Source organism: Mchenga conophoros, linkage group LG6 (genome assembly GCF_057382185.1).
Source record: "Mchenga conophoros isolate Kocher_MC1m ecotype Shallow Benthic linkage group LG6, M_conophoros_male_GT1.1, whole genome shotgun sequence".
Lineage (NCBI taxonomy): Eukaryota > Metazoa > Chordata > Actinopteri > Cichliformes > Cichlidae > Mchenga > Mchenga conophoros.
Window position 1 is genome coordinate 25,690,399 of NC_140531.1, and position 15,972 is coordinate 25,706,370.

Genomic DNA, 15,972 nt, shown 5'->3' on the forward strand with positions numbered 1-15,972 from the left:
ATTATGTACTCCCCCCCCCCCTTTCAATGGGAGAACTAACAAGACCAGACAAAAATGCATTTATTCCTTTATTTACTAAAATATAAACTGCACATAAATCAGATGACAGGAAGCAGGGGAACGTGAACCACAAAAGAGAGAGGATAAATAAGGACAGTTCAGACAAAATAAAGCTCGTTATTGTTTGAAATGCAAAGATGTAAACAAAGAAGAACACATGAGATAAAGAGAAAACTCTTATTAACCGATACCTCTTTAGGTTATGTTACAAGGTTTTTAGATGACATAATGTGCGATGAAATTTCAGTGCAATGATTAGCTGATGAGCTGTTTGCTCCTCTTCTCTTTCTGTGATGGCTTTTCTTGGATTTTCTTGGGGTCGCTCTGGCTGAGCGCGGTCCGCGTCACTGTGGACATGCCGTCGACAAACTTCGTCTTGAATAGGACGTTGGCGTTTGTGAACATGCCGTCCTTTAGTGACACGACCACAAACTGCAAAGACAATAAAAATTACAAGGTTTGGAAAAACTTTACCCATTAACTTGGTTTAAAAGAGGAATAATGGTTTACGGTATTTCACGACAGGAAGTGTATTCTGCGAAATAAAGTGAAAACCTTCATGCTTTAACTTACCTGAGAGTGTCTAAAATGCGTCCGCAGCATCTGCCCAATATTTTGTGTGTGAGACAGATCCAGAGCAGCGTCCACTTCATCTAAGATGTAGATGGGAGCGGGTTTGAACAGCAGCATGGCCAGGATGAGAGACAGGGCCACCAGTGATCTGAAAACAGACACAACTTATTTACAGTATTGTTTAGGTGCAATCGAAGTGACACTAAAAGGCCATACTGAATGAGGTTACTCACCTTTGCCCACCACTGAGCTCTGTGAGGTTCTCCTTCCAGGTGTTACCCAAGGCCACTTTGAACTCGAGGCCCTCCAGGACACCGCAGCCCTGCGGAGGAGCCAGCTTTGCTGTGGCTCCTGGCAACAGGGTGGAGAAGATGGAGCCAAAGTCCTTGTTTACCTACAGTGAGAGATAATGGGCAATAAATTAATTATTCTAAAGTTAAACAAAAAAGGAACAACCAAAAGCCAGTATCTGAAATGCCACAACTACAGGATACTAAGAAACAAACAAAGAAAACTACAACAAGACAGGAAGGAGGCAATGATATATGTGTCGTATGGAGGCAGAAAAAGAAACTATGTGACTCCTGTAAAACAGGCAGCCAACCTGCTTTCTTCTTAATGGCCACTAGGGGACAAAACCTACAGAAGCCTGATGTGATTCTTGGCTCAGTCACCCGTTTTGGATCAGACTGAATAAAATGTTAGGATGACTAAATATACAAAAATGACCTGGGTGTAAGAAAGGAGGATTAACATATGTACAGTTTCACTGTCTGACGTCATTTTAAAGATGGGGTGGTGACACTCTTCATACAGCCTATAATCCTAACACCTTTTTATATTCATAGTGACTGAAACCTGTTAGAGAAAGACGCAGAAGTGGCTGCTGCACAAAATAAGTCCTGTTCACTGACATTACTGATTTATAACATCCACAGATATTAGATTTATTGAAAATCCTGCAATGGTAAGTTTAAAACAAAGCAAGGTGACAATAAGTATAAGTAAAGGAGAAAGAATAAATAAAGGTGCTGAGAAGTATACCTTCTGCCACGCCACGTTAAGAGCCTCGTTTTTCTTTTGGTCCAGCTCCTCAATGGTCTGCAAAATCTTTGCCTTGTCGTTCTCCACAATCCTCTTCTTCTTCATCAGATCATTGTACTGCAGAAGGGAATGATGTTACATGGAGGAACAGACAGTAGCTGAGGCCTTTGAGTTACAAATATACTTTTTCGTCCCTCCTCACCCTTTCCTCTGCCTCGTTCAGCATATTCATAGCCCTCTTGTTAACGTTCCTCTCTAGCTTGCTGGTGGTCGCCTCCAGCTTCTTCAGCCGCTGGCCTGCTTCACGCGGGTTGTTGGTCTTGAAATCATAAGAAGTGTTCGGCTGACCGAAAAAGTGGCGCTCTGAATTGATCCAGTCGTGCTCCTCCAGCATCCGAGTCACCTGAGAGATGGAAACGTGTTTATGATGCTCAAGTCATACGAGAAAAGATGAAACTCACTCCAATCTTCTGGATCAAGACAACATTAAGTGTTACTGCAGTGGGAGGACTGTGGGCTAATGAGAGTTTGCGTGTACCTTGTCAGCAGCATCCTGGCTGTCTTTGCGGTGTTTGCTGATGTTATGTTCCAGCTCCTTGATCTTCAGCTGGACCTCATTGTTTTGTTCTCTGAGCTTATTGGCCTCAGTGGACTTTGTCTGGAGGGTTGAGATGGACAAACAATTCAGTTAATCAGTCATATCTGAAAGTTCTAACCAGTTGTGAAGCTCTCAGTGCTGAGGAGTGTGAAATGTTTTAAAATGTTTGAGTCAGAAACTGAAACTGTTGCAGTTACAACAACAATCCTCCTGTGGAAGGCTTGTAACATTATTTAATTAATAAATATATATAGATAGATATACCTTGAGCGCTTTGTCTTGTGACACAATCACTTCCTTCTGTTTGGCCAGCTCCTCCTGGGCTTTACGCACTGCCTCCTACATTACAACAGAAAAAATAAATTAGGAAAGCATTTGGATACTTAAATTTATAAACATCACATTTGATGGTGTTTTTTGTTTTGTTTTTTTTACATAGAAAGATGGCACATGCTCAGCCCAATAATCCACAAGAGAAAAACTATATAATTCATAATGAGGACCAAAACAACTACGTGGAAACCCTGTAACAGCCTAATTAAAGTTGTCAGACTTTTACTTAAAAGATCTGAGTTAATAATCGACTGGGATTCGTAAGAGCTTAACAAAAGAAGGAGAGTCCAGTCGCCCTCTTTTTCAAGCTCTTAAGACTGTCATGACCTGGATGACTGAGAACCCACACAGACAAATTGATTGTGATAAATCATAACACTTTTTAAGTTCACGTGAACGAGTTCCACCCCTGGAGTGGAGCAGTAATAAACTCATCTAAGTCTATTTGCCAAAAGACTTCTGGGAGCTACTTTGCATGTTCAAAATGGCCCAAATACCTTGTTTTGGGATACAGTGCAAGCCATGCTGTCAATCTGCTCCTGGATGGCCTTCATCGCCTCGTCTACAGCCTGAATCTGCTGCTCGTAGCCAGCCTGCTCCCTCTGCAGCTCCTCCAGCTCCAGGGCCACAGCATCAGCCTCCTGCAAACATGAGCAAAGAAAGAGTTAAATAAATAATAAATAAAACACAAAACAGACAGACACACACTGGCTGACTAAAATTCTGGCTAAAATTAAAAATATATTATTGTATATTGTAGCAATTATTCAAAGCAGTCAAAAGTTCATTTAACCTGCTGCTTCTGCTTCAGCTTCTTGTTGAAGGCATCGGCTTTGGCCTTGGCTGTATTGAGTTTCTGCTGGGCAGCTTTCAGCTCCTTCTCCCTCTCAGCTTCAGCATTCTTCATCTTGTTCTCCAGCACCTTGTATTTCTCTTCAGCCCGCTTTTGCACCTCCTTAGTAACACGCAACGTCTCCTCACTCTCCTCTGGATTAACAAACAGCACATTTGATCAAGTTAGAAAACACAAAGTGCAGACTGGATGGTTTTTTGTTGCCCCACGTATTTTGATTTCTCTGACCAATTGCTTTGCGCAGCCTCTCCAGCTCCTCTTGCTGCTGGTGGAAGGAGCTCTGCTGCACCTTGGCCTGCAGAATCTGTTCTTCCTCCACCTTCAGTTCATACTGCTGCTTCAGCTGACGATACCTGCAAGAGAGAGAGAGAAGTGTGGTGAAAAGAACAAGGAAATGTACCAGGGTAGGTGAGAAAACATGCTGGCAGCTACATCACAGTGTGTTTCTGTTGTGTTTTTTTCCCACTGCTTTTAAATACTAAACGGCGTTGTGGTGCATTAAGTCTTAAAAACAAGGTTTTTAAGAGTTTTGCTGTAAACAGTTAAAACATGGGCATATTTTGTGTGTTTGCATGTACATACTTCTCAGCGGTTCCCTTCAGGCTGGCCAGTTGCCGTTCAGTATCCTGAAGTTGGGCCTCCTTTTCATTCAGGTTGTCCTGAACCTCCTTCACCTCCTTCAGGCTGGACAGAACTGATGCAGACTGGGAGCGAGCACCTGAGAGGAGGAAAAAAAGCCAGTTTACTTTTTGAGTGCTTGAGTGAGTTCAAATAAAACCATCGCTGCAGGTAAAATGTTCAAAGTCATCATAAAACAGTGGCAACAAAATCCAATAAATAACACATGACAGAGCACACACGTCCTCCTTGCTCTCACCTCCACTCAGGGTTCCCTGTGGGTCAAAGATGTCTCCACCGAGTGTGACTGTCTTGGTCATCACCTGCTTATCGAAAGCCACTTTTTTGGCATTGTCCAGAGTGTCGCACACCAGTGTGGCGCCAAACACATACTCCATGGCTTTACGTAGGTCAGACTCATAACCGACTAAGGACAGAGCTGTGTGAACATTGTCCACTCCAACCTGGATGAAGATAAGACAGAAAGAATGCAATAAGAGTCAATGGTAAGTTTCAGTAAACGGGGGGGGAAAAAAAAAAAAATTAAGTGCACTTTTACAACTTCTCCAAACATTTTCAAACCCAAACACTCAGAAGATTCTCTCACCAGGTTCTTGGCAGCGTTGATCACTCTGTCATTAAGTGTCTTTGCAGAGATCTTGTTCAGGGGAATGATGGTGTACCTTCGCTGCAGCTCTCCCTTCTCTAGCAACTTTTTGCCTGTCACCTACAAAAAACAATAACTTCAGTTATGCCATCCCACTGATCTGTGAATGAAAATAAATAAATAAACAACACACAGACTGGTCACACACACCTACCTCTGTGTCAACAACAATGTTATAAAGCCGTCCTCCTGCCACGACCTCCAGCGCTGTTGAATAGGAGATGTCGCTGACTGTGATCAGGTTAGCTAGAAGCCCCTTCACTTTGCTGCGGTCCCACCCTCGCTCAGGGTCCCTAAAGAGGGACATTAAAAACAACATTAACCTCCTAGGACCTGGCGTCCACATATGTGGACATCACATTTTGGGTTGTCTAGAGCAAAATACTAAATTTTGCTCTAAAGGGCCTGATATCCACTTACAAGGACATTATACTGCCACAGTTCTATCAAAATTTAAAACGAATGTCCTCAGATGTGGCTCTCATTGTTCTTAGAAACAAAAATCAGGTAAAAAAATAAATAAAAAATCATCAGGTATTTCTTTGTTTTTACATTCATTGGGTCCCAATATGCCCAAATATCAATGAGAAATTAAAAATGCATGCCATGGAAGAGTTCAGGTCTTAGGAGGTTAGCACACCTGAGTTCATTAAGTAGTGTTCACTCCCTCTAAAAACACATAAACCCTGTTTTTCAAGGAATGATTTAATCTCTAATGATTTTTTTTAAATCCCGTTTTCGAGCATTGATTTTTTCATATTTTGTTTGGCCAAAGTCTTTAAGATAAGTATACTGAAGAAATTTGATGAAGTTATCAATTAACAGAGTTGGAATAATTGGAAATTATAATTATCGAAGATATTCTGAGGTAGCTAAGAGATTATTGAAATACATATTTCTTATGTTTTTTTATTTTTAAATTCTCCACACAGTGTCTCTTTCCTGCCTTTCAAAAGAGAGGATGTGATTCATTTGTTCGTTTATTCTTATAAATTAAATTTTGGGCTTTATTGGGGATTTATCCCAACATCATAACTGCAAACCGCTTTCAAACCCTACGACCCAGAAATGTAACTACATGTTGTGTTGACACACTCCAGAACTATTATCATTGGACTGTTCAGTACTGTGGGCACACACACGGGCACACACACGGGCACACACACGGGCACACACACACACACACCAACAACAACAACAACTGACCACAGAGAGTGGGGACCCAGGAGGGAAAAGAAATGTCCTAGCATTTTATTAGCTTGTGTCCTCTGGCACCACATAAAAACCCATATATATCTGCCATCATATCAATATATTAACAAATGGCTAAGACTCCCCTTCACAGGTACAATACAACAAAGCTAAAAGGTGAGGGAACTGTCAGCCAAGTGTGCAAAGGAATACAAGTTTATAAAAATAAATAAATAAATAAATTTACACACCTCTACATTTTTAACATGAAAGTTTCTCAGTGCTCCTTTTTAATTTTTTTTAATACTTCCCTAATTAGAAAATCATTAAATGTCTTTATAACATTAGATGTGGTATAATTTGATGAGATCTGAGTTCTTACTTGTAATCAAAGCGCAGGTTGGGGAAACGTGACATAAGACGCTCATGCGTCTCTTTAAGTTTAGTTATCTCTCTGGACAGCTGCCTTCTTTTTTCCAGCAGACTTTCTTCCTTCCCATCTGCAGAAGGACATAAAAAACCCTCCAGTTAGTACACAGGTTTATACAGAAAAGGCACCTCATACGTGAGTGCATGTGACTCCTGTTTAAACAAATACCGGTACATAAATAATCATGAATTAGTACCTTCGTAGTTGAGCTTGGCTAGCTCAGCCTCTAGTTTCTCCCTGCTGTTTTTGACAGCTTTCAGAGTGTCCTGGTCTTTTTTGTAGCCACTGTCCATCTTTTTCACCTCTGCTTGTTTGGTCTTCAGCTCAGCCTGGGCATGCTTAAGCGTCATTTGGGCCTGAGCATAAATAAGGAAGAAAAAAAATAGATGGTTGGAAATTCATGATAAAATAAGAACCCAGGGAATAAGGTCAGTGAAAAAAACGTTTTCCAGTCACAGAAGCATAATCAGCCTTCTGCAAAAATATTTATTCTAAAAGCAAGACTCACCTGCTTGGCCTCTGTATCTGCTTTGCTTATGTCATTCTTGCAGGCCATCATCTGGCCTGCGAGTGTGGCTTCCTCTCCATCCTCGTTGGTAGAAAGACCTGCAGACACAGCTTTGAAATGCTGCTCAGCTGCCTCGAGGGCAGCGCTGTCATTCTTTCCCTCCTCCTGCAGAGCCTGAAGCTGCTTGGTCAACACAGAAACCTCCTTTTCCTTCACCACAAGCATTTTCTTGTCCTGCAGATCAAGGAAAACAACAGTTTGAATAAATGATTCAGATGTACACATTGCCCTTGTTTGCAAGTCATAGAATAGCAAGATTTTTATTAATCCATTACCTCTTCCATGTTCTTTACAAGCTCCTTCCTCTTCTTGGTTTCATCTTTGAGATTTGATTTTTTTAAGTCAAGTGCACTCTGAGCTTTGGCGTCCACACGCTGAACATCAGCTAGAGCCTCCTCAAGAGACTTTAATACTCCATTTACTTCCTACAGACGAGCAGATTGATACGGATTACTTTGCTGCAGTTTGATTAAAACATACAGAGGATGGACCTATAGCATACAAATTATTTTAAAGACTTCAACAAAGGTACTGAAAAAATCTGCCCACTATTACAGAAAAAGAAAATCAAATTGTGAAAAATCGCTCCCTTTCTTCCCCAGTGTAAAGTACCTGGTCTTTTTTCTTTTGCAGCTCCTGAATCTGGGCTGTGAGCTCCTGGACTTTGCTCTCGTTCTCTGCCATGCTGGCTTGCATCTTGGCGATGTTGTCCTGCATCACTTTTAGATTCTCTGCTGACTTCAGCTTGGTCTCCTCTGCACACACAAACAGCCAGGCCACATACAGCCGCGACAAGTGCTGGATCTCACGCATCAGCTTCTGGTATTCCAGATATGATGATCGTTCCTGTGGACAGAGGAAGGTTCAGAAATGGATATTACAACAGTAAAAACAAAAAGAACACAGGCTTCACGGGTTGAACCTGTGGAGAGAGATAGTCGGTTCAAATCTTAATGCCAAACTACCTCCTGCAGTTTCTGCATGGTTGGAGTGATTTCCTCATCCAAAATCTGAAAGAGCAAACACAACAAATGGTTTGCTTCAGCAGCAGTTTGCTGACGAACAAGTATAGATAGTGATACAGTCAGAGTGAATTAACATACAGTCTGAATCTCCTTCAGCTTGGCCTCTTTCTTCTCAATGGTCTTCTGAGCACTAATCTTTTTACATTCATACATCCTGGTACCTGCTGCTTCCTCGATCATGGCAAGGATCTGAAAGAAGAGAAGTATTCAATATTATAAGTCCTAAGAAGGGAGGGAAATAAGTGTCCTCCTAATGGGCAAAGTGTTTGTCTTACCTCTGGTGGTTTCATATTCAGAACTTTGGTGATCCTCCCCTAATGTATTAAAACAAAAGGAAAATCTTTGAATGGGGTGACAGATCATATCCATTTACAACCACAACTACACCGCTGAAACAAGACTGACCTGCATGATGAGGAAATGTGGGTTGTTGACATTAAGACCAACAGAGCAGAATAAGTCCTGCACGCGAGTGTTGTTGGCATTGACTCCATTGATGAGATACTTGTTCCTGCCACCAATTACCACCTAAAAAAAAAAGTATATGCGTGTTAATACAAGGACTGCATAATAATCCTAAAGTCAGAGAGTTTCCTCCTTTATTTCTTTCCCCACCTGTCTCGTAACAGTGATCTCATCATGTGTTTCGAACCCCAGAGGACTCTGGCTTTTGTTGGAGTTGTCAAAGGTAATGGACACAGTGGCCTTTGTGATGCCACCCTGTCCGTTCTTGTACACCAAGTCCTGGAGGTTGGAGGCTCGCACCTGTCAGGTGAGATGAAACAAAAAAGGATGCAAATTTTGAATGAGAAACAACTACACATGCTTCTTACTTAGTTAACCTCAGTTCAGGGTCACTGCACTTTCGTATTATTCAACAGTTGTTCTTCATATTTTGTTTCTCACTTTTGTGGCAGTTCAGTTTGACCTGAGTCAGTTTTCAGAAAGGATATGTTTATTTTATTATTTTTTGTCACTTGCTATGAGAGAACAATATTGTTATAAACAAATCGTGACGGCTATTTACTTCCAGTCATGAAGCGACCGCAGTCTCAAAGTGTCGATGCCTTCTTATGCTTACTCTATTGACAGCTTCTACGAAACTACAACTAGATGTATTTCTTGTATTCATACTTCATTTTATTTTTAAATTTGTTTCGCAAAATACAGTAGTTTTCAGCACTATAACAATTTGTGACTTTCGCTTGTTACTGAGAGGAATACAACCACTGCCATTATCAAACTCAACAAAAACTCTTAAGTAATCAAATATAAACAACTGGAACACTGGATTTGATAGCTTTTAAGCTAGCTTACGGACAACAGCACACTTACATGGGTGAGATTTGAAATACCCAAAAGGAAACATATCGAGTCCAAAATATTGGACTTGCCGCTGCCGTTCAATCCTGTGATGGCGTTGAAGAGTGGGTCAAAGCCGTTGATCTCCGTCCTTTGCGCGTAGGACTTGAATCCTTCGATAATAATAGACTTGATGTACATCTTTCGGGTTTCCTCTCTCAGCTGATTCCGGAGGCAAGATTTGTTACAGCCAGGTGACAAACCACCACCTTAAACAGAAAGCACCAAATATTAGCCCCGTGTTTACAACCGACAACTGGGAAACAGCTTCTCTCTTCTAACTTGAATTTTGGCGGCAGGCGTGCAGACCCTGAGCCGCGAGTGCGTGCGTCCGTTGTGTGCCGGAAACAAAACAAAGAAACCTAACTACATTAAAAATATGCAGACACACAACAAGTATATTATAATGATCCAATTTTAAAATAAATAAACGTCAATGTAAAATCAAAGAAACAACGATTCTTAAACATTTATTGCGATATATATTTATTTTCGTCAGGCAACTTCCAAGGCAACTAAAACTCTTAGACGCACGCGCTCGCGCGCGCGTGTGTTTGTTGGCGCCACCTGTAGATATGAAGTACAAGTGCATTTAGTAAAATCGTCCCGAGTCAACCTGGCCGGTCGAGAAAATACTGCATTATACTAAAAATAGTTTTAATTAATAAAGATAATTTAATTATGCTAGATATTAAATGTTTCTTTATATAAAATCTGAAATATTAAATGAAATTGAAAAACCTGTCACTTAGAAGCGCTATGAGGTATGACTGTTAAATAACGAAAAGTAGCTCCTCTTGCTAAAAGCATTGACTAGAAGTTATAGCCTTGAATTCAAATACTAATTACACCCACGGTTATTTAACCTATGTAACCTATTGTGCAAAAGTCTTGACCCACCCCTAATTTCTTTATCTTTTGCTTCCAAGCTGCCGGAACTTCTTGTAATTGTAATAAAATGCCAAAGATAACACAGTTGAACAGGCATGAAGTAATATTTTCTGATTCACCTATTAACTGAAACCTTTGCAGGTCTTGGCGTGTGTGTGTGTGTGTGTGTGTGTGTGTGTGTGTGTGCCTGTGCCAGATATCTGGCTGAGCCCTCATCAGAAATGGTCTCAGTGGAGGGGTGAATTTCAAGAAGCAATTCTTAAGGAAGGAAAACGGAGAAAACGCTGAGGTATGCTAAATTACATAAGAACTGGACTGAAAATCAGTGGTAAGAGGTCTTATGAAGTGATGAAACCAATTTTTTTTAATAAATCATTGTTAATAGAGAAGAAGTCAGGAAAAAGGTGCAACAGCGTGTACAGCCATCTGTAAAACATTATAGAGACTCTGCCATGGTTTGGGACTACAATTCAGCCACTGGTGTTGTGATCATGTCAAAATTAATGGACTTATTAACACAGAAAAGTGCCATAAGAGTTTGATCCACCACGCAGGCATCTTGAAAACATCTGATTTGTAGGGGCTTCAGCATGACAGTCATTTCAAACACACTGCCAATGCACTAAAAGCATATCTGGATAGAAAAACATACAGTGGAACACTATCAGCTATGGCGCGACCTCCCTGGAGTCTGCCCCTTAACATTATTGAAGCAGTGTGGAATCATCTTGACAGAGAATGGAAGAAAAGGCCTTTTCTTCCATTTCCTTTTCTTCCGGCTGCCAACATACAAAGAAGAGTTTTGGATGTCCTTCAAGAAGCCCAGAGAGCTATTCCTAAAGACTACTTACAGGAATTACAAGTTTTCCAAAGATAATTCAGGCTATGTTAAAGAGAAAAGCTGGTCATACAGAATACTAACTTAGTATTTAGTATTAACTAACTTAACTCAGGCTTACTGGAATTGTACAAACTCGTTTTTTTTCGCTGTTTATTGTATTTCTGTGCGTGTTCGCAGATGTTTAAAAATTTGTTGCATCTATTTTCCCAGCAAAATGTAAAGAAATGAGAGGTGGCTCAAGAGTTTTGCACAGCAGTTCATGTACACCAATGTTGCTTGAAAGCCTCTCATCATTGGAGTAATACATCTATTGAGGAAATACCTAATCATTTATTTATCTAGAAATGGCATAGAGTATACTGGAATCAGAATCAGACACTGAAATATCCACCAAATACATTTTAAGGTTCATTAAACTAAATGAGATTTTTGCAGCGCAGCTCCCTGTGACATGTGCTGTTAACAGTACTGTGCACTGCATAAAGAGGACAGAATACATGATTCGTACCCTGTGTTTAAGAAGATAAAGGGAGAAAAAAGCGCAAGGAATTTGCAGTTGCTTTATTTCTTTTGTGCTACATTTATTTTGAAATTCAGCACATGGAATATAATATAATAACTTCCAGGGTTATATAATTAAAAGTTAACAAAATTAGATGATAAATATGGCACATAGCTAGCATTTGCCATGAAGATACATTTAGCAGAGCATTAATGCAAAACATATTTCATTGTAAATATGAGTTCTTCAAAGCCCAGCTAACTGAAGCTACGAGCCTACATTTGCTTCACACTAACTGATATAAGCAATATACACGTACAGTATTTGCTACAACTTCGTAATATAAACACCCACCTTAACTGGCACTCTCACAACAACTGCGTACTTTTATTATCCATCCAGAGGCACATGACACATGGAGAGACAAACCAAATTGATTGCATAGAAGCATATCTGTGACAGAACAGCGCAGTCCCCTTTGTTTGAGTAGAAGGAGGTGGGCTTGATGTAAGGCCAGTCAAAGTTCCTCAGGTTCAGTGACCTTTGACAGTACCGGTCACTGAGGGCAACCAGGGCACGCACCATAGCATATTTGGCTGAGCAGCTGACGGCCGTCACTGTACGCACCTCGTCGAAGTGCAGCAGGAAACAAGGGTCATCCTGAAACCAAAGAAAATTATATTTATGGAGCACCTTTAAGAATCACTGCATTTTTTTTATTGTGTTTGTTCTGTAGAAAGCTTACATTATTATAGGGCAACTAAAGCCAAATGACCATAGACCATTCATCTTTACCTTGTCCCTTGTTAGCCCACAAACATTATGTGTTTAAGCAACTGTAGAAATTTTCCAAACGATTAATTAAAATGTGAAAAATAGATAAATAACAATGTCAAATTTATTGCTGATGAGTCACGGGAGGGTGCCAGAGCAGGAGTAAAGATTTTAATAACATAACTCATCTAGAATTTAATAGCTAAGGAGCTTGGAATTATCTTAAATTCATTTATGATTTTATCTTAATGTATTTACACCCCTGTGTGTATATGGGATACATACAGTGCTTAACAAATTTATTAGACCACTTGTCATAAAAACAAGAAAGCACCAGTATTTTAGAAATCTGTCAAAAACGTGTTTAAAACTAAAAGTTATATTATTATTTATTAAGCAAACACAAAATTTGTTTTCACATTTTTATATTTGAAAAATGCCGGTACACTGGACTTCTGCATAACATTCAATCACTAAACCTTTTCTGTTTAGGAATGCAATCACTGTAATTTGCCATCTTAATAAAATAAAATAAAAAATTAGTGTGCTTTAATATAAATCACGGATGAAAATAATAATAACAACAGCAATTTTAGCATTAAAAATATCATTTTCATTAAGGAGCTTGGTACTTACTGGTAGATTAAACATTCCAGAAACATAAAAAATGACATGGATAATTACAAATATTGTTAATTTAGTGCAGCTGTGGCATAAACAGAACATTATGGTGGTGGTCAAAGTGCAGTGACTTGGTGCACCAGTTTGGTTGGTGAAAACTGTGTTTAAATGCACTTTATAAATACATTTTAATTACTTAGTTAATAGGTACTGATAAAGCAAAATGTCCACAGAATTATTATTATGCGGTCTATGTGGTCATCAAGAATGCCATCCACATACAGTTACCCAAAAGACAGTTTGTCTCTATTTTAGCCAGTTAAGAACAATGGAAGTTACAGAAGAATTTGGCTAATTACCACGTCAGGATTTCTTCCATCAATCAGGGTAAGGTCTTTCAGGGACCAGATCTCTGCCCTCCGGTAGCACTCTTGTATGCAGGAGCGTTTGGTGAAGGATCTCTTGGATGTAGACTTTAGGGGCACAGACATCTGACAGTGCACTATACATAGCTGGACTTCTTTGTTTTTTGCAACTGCGGAAAAATGGAAAAACATCACAAACAGGTGCACTGCAGCACCGGGCTTTTCATCAGCAAGCCAGCCTTATAGATTTAACACACCCTGTGTGGTGCAGGTATACACAGCTTTTAAGGAAGTAAGTTGAGGAAGATATTTACTCCTGTGTAAAAATCAAACGCACATTTCTGAGTCAACAATCAAGCTGTTTACCTGAGGCACAGAAAAAATGTCTTCCGTGCGATGGCTCTTCAATTTCAATGAACTCCACCAGTCTCTCTTTTGCAGGTCGAAACAAAACTCTCTGCATCTCCTCCCTCAGAAGAGACGACATCACTGGAGAGAGGGGGAGAAGAATCGGAGCGTCCCAAAAAACAGCAACGGCAAGAAGGGGGACCAAAGAGAGCGAGAGAAACTCAAAAGAAAGGAATGAGATATCCCCCCCAAAAATACTGTGACACTGGAGAACCCTGGAATCCAGCAGTGGCGGGAGGGGAGGGAAGTGGTGATGCTCCCCGTGCCCAGACCTTCTGAAAGCATGCAGGGTTTGTGGGTTGGTTCTGTGTGAAATAAGCTCTTACTCTACCCACAAATGCACGCACACACACACCGTCCACTCTGGATCGGCATGGTCTGATGATGTATGTTAATCTTTGATTGAAGTGCTGCATTCATACCAACTTGCCCAGGAGGGAGTGAGTAGAAAGGGGGCAATAAAAGGCCAAGCTCTTCATCATTTGCGTTTTTATTGCTTCAATTAAGATCCATTATGTTATGACGGTTTCCTGCAAATATGGATTTCACTCTTGCATTTGTAGCTGACAAAAATATCTTAGATACTGTTTGTATATCATGGTTGGATAAGCATTTGAAATGTATATTTAGCATTAATTATATATGATCATTAACTAGGGGGGTGTGTGTGTGGGGGGGGGGGGGGGGGGGGGGGCAGCTCTTCTCATATAAGATCAATGTTTTTTTGTGCATGTTCCCTGGCAGATGGAATATTAACTAACTGCGGTTCCATGTGGTTGCATGGCTCCATTGCAGCGCACATGTAACAGACGGTCTCACTTTTTTTTTTTGTGGTCTTTTGGCCTCTTCTCCACTCACTCACATATAGACACTGATACATATTGTGGCAAACAGCCCAGTGTTTGTCCGTGATTAAACGGTTGTTGTGTGGGAAACGGATGTCCCACAGCACTCTGCATGGTTTCCATTACCGTGTAGTAATTCAATCTCTGACAATATGTACAAGTACAGTGAAGCACTTAAATGGGGAGATGAGGGGTGGGGAGGTGGGGGTGATTTTTATAAGCATATAAAGGAAGCTGCTCTAGTGATCATGGCTCCACAAGGTAATTTACTAGACATGCCAGGCTGTGGAGGACATCATTTTGCACCTATGAACGAATCCCAGCTGTTGACAGATTTGTCAAAACGTTGTGGGAGGACTTCTCTACAGGCCAAAACCACCCCAGAATGAACCAGACCGGAGCTCTGATCCAATTTGTTAGCACTAAAAAGTGTGGCTCCATTGGATTTGTCACATTTATGAAAACAAAAATGGGTCGCTCCTCTGCTAAGTGCTTTATTGTTGTTGTTGTTGATGGTTTTTGTGGGTGTTCGCTTGAAAGGCTTTTTGCCTCTGAGATGGAAAAATGAGCGGAGAGGCAGGAAGTATAGGGAGGAAAGCAAATACATACAAGTGTTGAATCTTATGAATAACACATGAGGTTTTTTTGTACTTACTTATCATTGATTTATCCCAGTATATATGACACATACATTGAAAAGATTCATATTTGCACATTTGCTGGGGTAATCCAAGGTTTAGAGTTTTGTTTTGTTTTTTTTTGGGGGGGGGGGGGGGGGGGGGGGTGCAGCATGTGCTGGAATACACAAGTGCACGTAAGAAATGGAAATCATTGGGATAAAACAGCTATATTACTGTTAGAAGGTAACATGGGGGGAGTTTGGAAATGCAGGTATGCTTAATTGAACAAGACAAAGAGATAATGAATAGAATGGAACATATAGCAACAAGGATGAGGAAATCAACTATGTGATGCTGGAATCCTAAATAATGAAGGCTTGGGGGAAATGAAAAGAAGAAGGAATCAGCTGAAGACGCAAGGAATGAGATGCAATAAAGTTACTGAGGAACCCACAAGGTGATTGACACGAAGGGTGCAGAACAAGTGTTAAAGTGGAATGCTGGAGAAAGCAGGAAGCAAGAAGGAAGACAAAAGCAAGAAAGAAAGAAGGAACAGAACACGTTGAGTAAAGGAAACCCAGAATGTGAACGCGACAAGAAGAGATCAATTACAGAATGACTGAATCGTGCATAATATGCAGGGGTGCTGTGTGAGGGAAAAAGCAGAAAGGAGAGAAAATAATAGATAGGAAAATGTGGATAATCCTTTAAAAAGCAGATAAGGACTAATCTCAACGTACAGTGAGGAAAGTGAAAGTGATGACAGAGAGGAAAGTGGAGGAG

The 15,972-nt window shown here is 40.4% G+C and overlaps 2 protein-coding genes across 2 annotated transcripts; both read right to left on the reverse strand.

The window, feature by feature from the left end:
* Positions 1-57: 57 nt before the first annotated feature.
* Positions 58-9,626, reverse strand: smc2 (structural maintenance of chromosomes 2). The gene is made up of 25 exons (XM_085277029.1): positions 9,296-9,626; positions 8,576-8,725; positions 8,366-8,488; positions 8,236-8,274; positions 8,039-8,149; positions 7,901-7,945; positions 7,548-7,781; positions 7,211-7,360; positions 6,876-7,109; positions 6,564-6,723; positions 6,320-6,437; positions 4,901-5,039; positions 4,687-4,806; positions 4,339-4,543; positions 4,044-4,179; positions 3,690-3,814; positions 3,402-3,595; positions 3,106-3,249; positions 2,540-2,614; positions 2,216-2,335; positions 1,880-2,080; positions 1,678-1,794; positions 867-1,027; positions 634-781; positions 58-492 (listed from the first exon to the last, which is right to left on the reverse strand). The coding sequence occupies exons 1-25, from the start codon at positions 9,461-9,463 to the stop codon at positions 316-318; spliced, it is 3,594 nt and encodes a 1,197-aa protein (XP_085133155.1). The 5' UTR covers positions 9,464-9,626; the 3' UTR covers positions 58-315.
* Positions 9,627-11,670: 2,044 nt separating this feature from the next.
* On the reverse strand, positions 11,671-14,017 carry exoc1l (exocyst complex component 1 like). Its single transcript, XM_085278667.1, has 3 exons — positions 13,683-14,017; positions 13,311-13,486; positions 11,671-12,216 (listed from the first exon to the last, which is right to left on the reverse strand). Exons 1-3 carry the CDS (start codon positions 13,801-13,803, stop codon positions 11,947-11,949), a joined length of 567 nt encoding a protein of 188 aa, XP_085134793.1. The 5' UTR covers positions 13,804-14,017; the 3' UTR covers positions 11,671-11,946.
* Between the last annotated feature and the right edge of the window lie 1,955 nt (positions 14,018-15,972).

What these genes read in the sequence shown, in the direction of transcription:
- smc2 (XM_085277029.1), bottom strand. Translation starts at nt 9,463, where the DNA reads ATGTACATCAAGTCTATTATTATCGAAGGATTCAAGTCCTACGCGCAA. An exon ending in ACAGGGAACCCTGAGTGGAG is followed by an intron (nt 4,180 to 4,338) that starts GTGAGAGCAAGG and finishes TCCTCCTCTCAG; the next exon opens with GTGCTCGCTCCCAGTCTGCA. An exon ending in GAGGCTGCGCAAAGCAATTG is followed by an intron (nt 3,596 to 3,689) that starts GTCAGAGAAATC and finishes TTGTTAATCCAG; the next exon opens with AGGAGAGTGAGGAGACGTTG.
- exoc1l (XM_085278667.1), bottom strand. Translation starts at nt 13,803, where the DNA reads ATGTCGTCTCTTCTGAGGGAGGAGATGCAGAGAGTTTTGTTTCGACCT. An exon ending in ACATTTTTTCTGTGCCTCAG is followed by an intron (nt 13,487 to 13,682) that starts GTAAACAGCTTG and finishes ATTTTTCCGCAG; the next exon opens with TTGCAAAAAACAAAGAAGTC. An exon ending in ATGGAAGAAATCCTGACGTG is followed by an intron (nt 12,217 to 13,310) that starts GTAATTAGCCAA and finishes CTTTGGTTTCAG; the next exon opens with GATGACCCTTGTTTCCTGCT.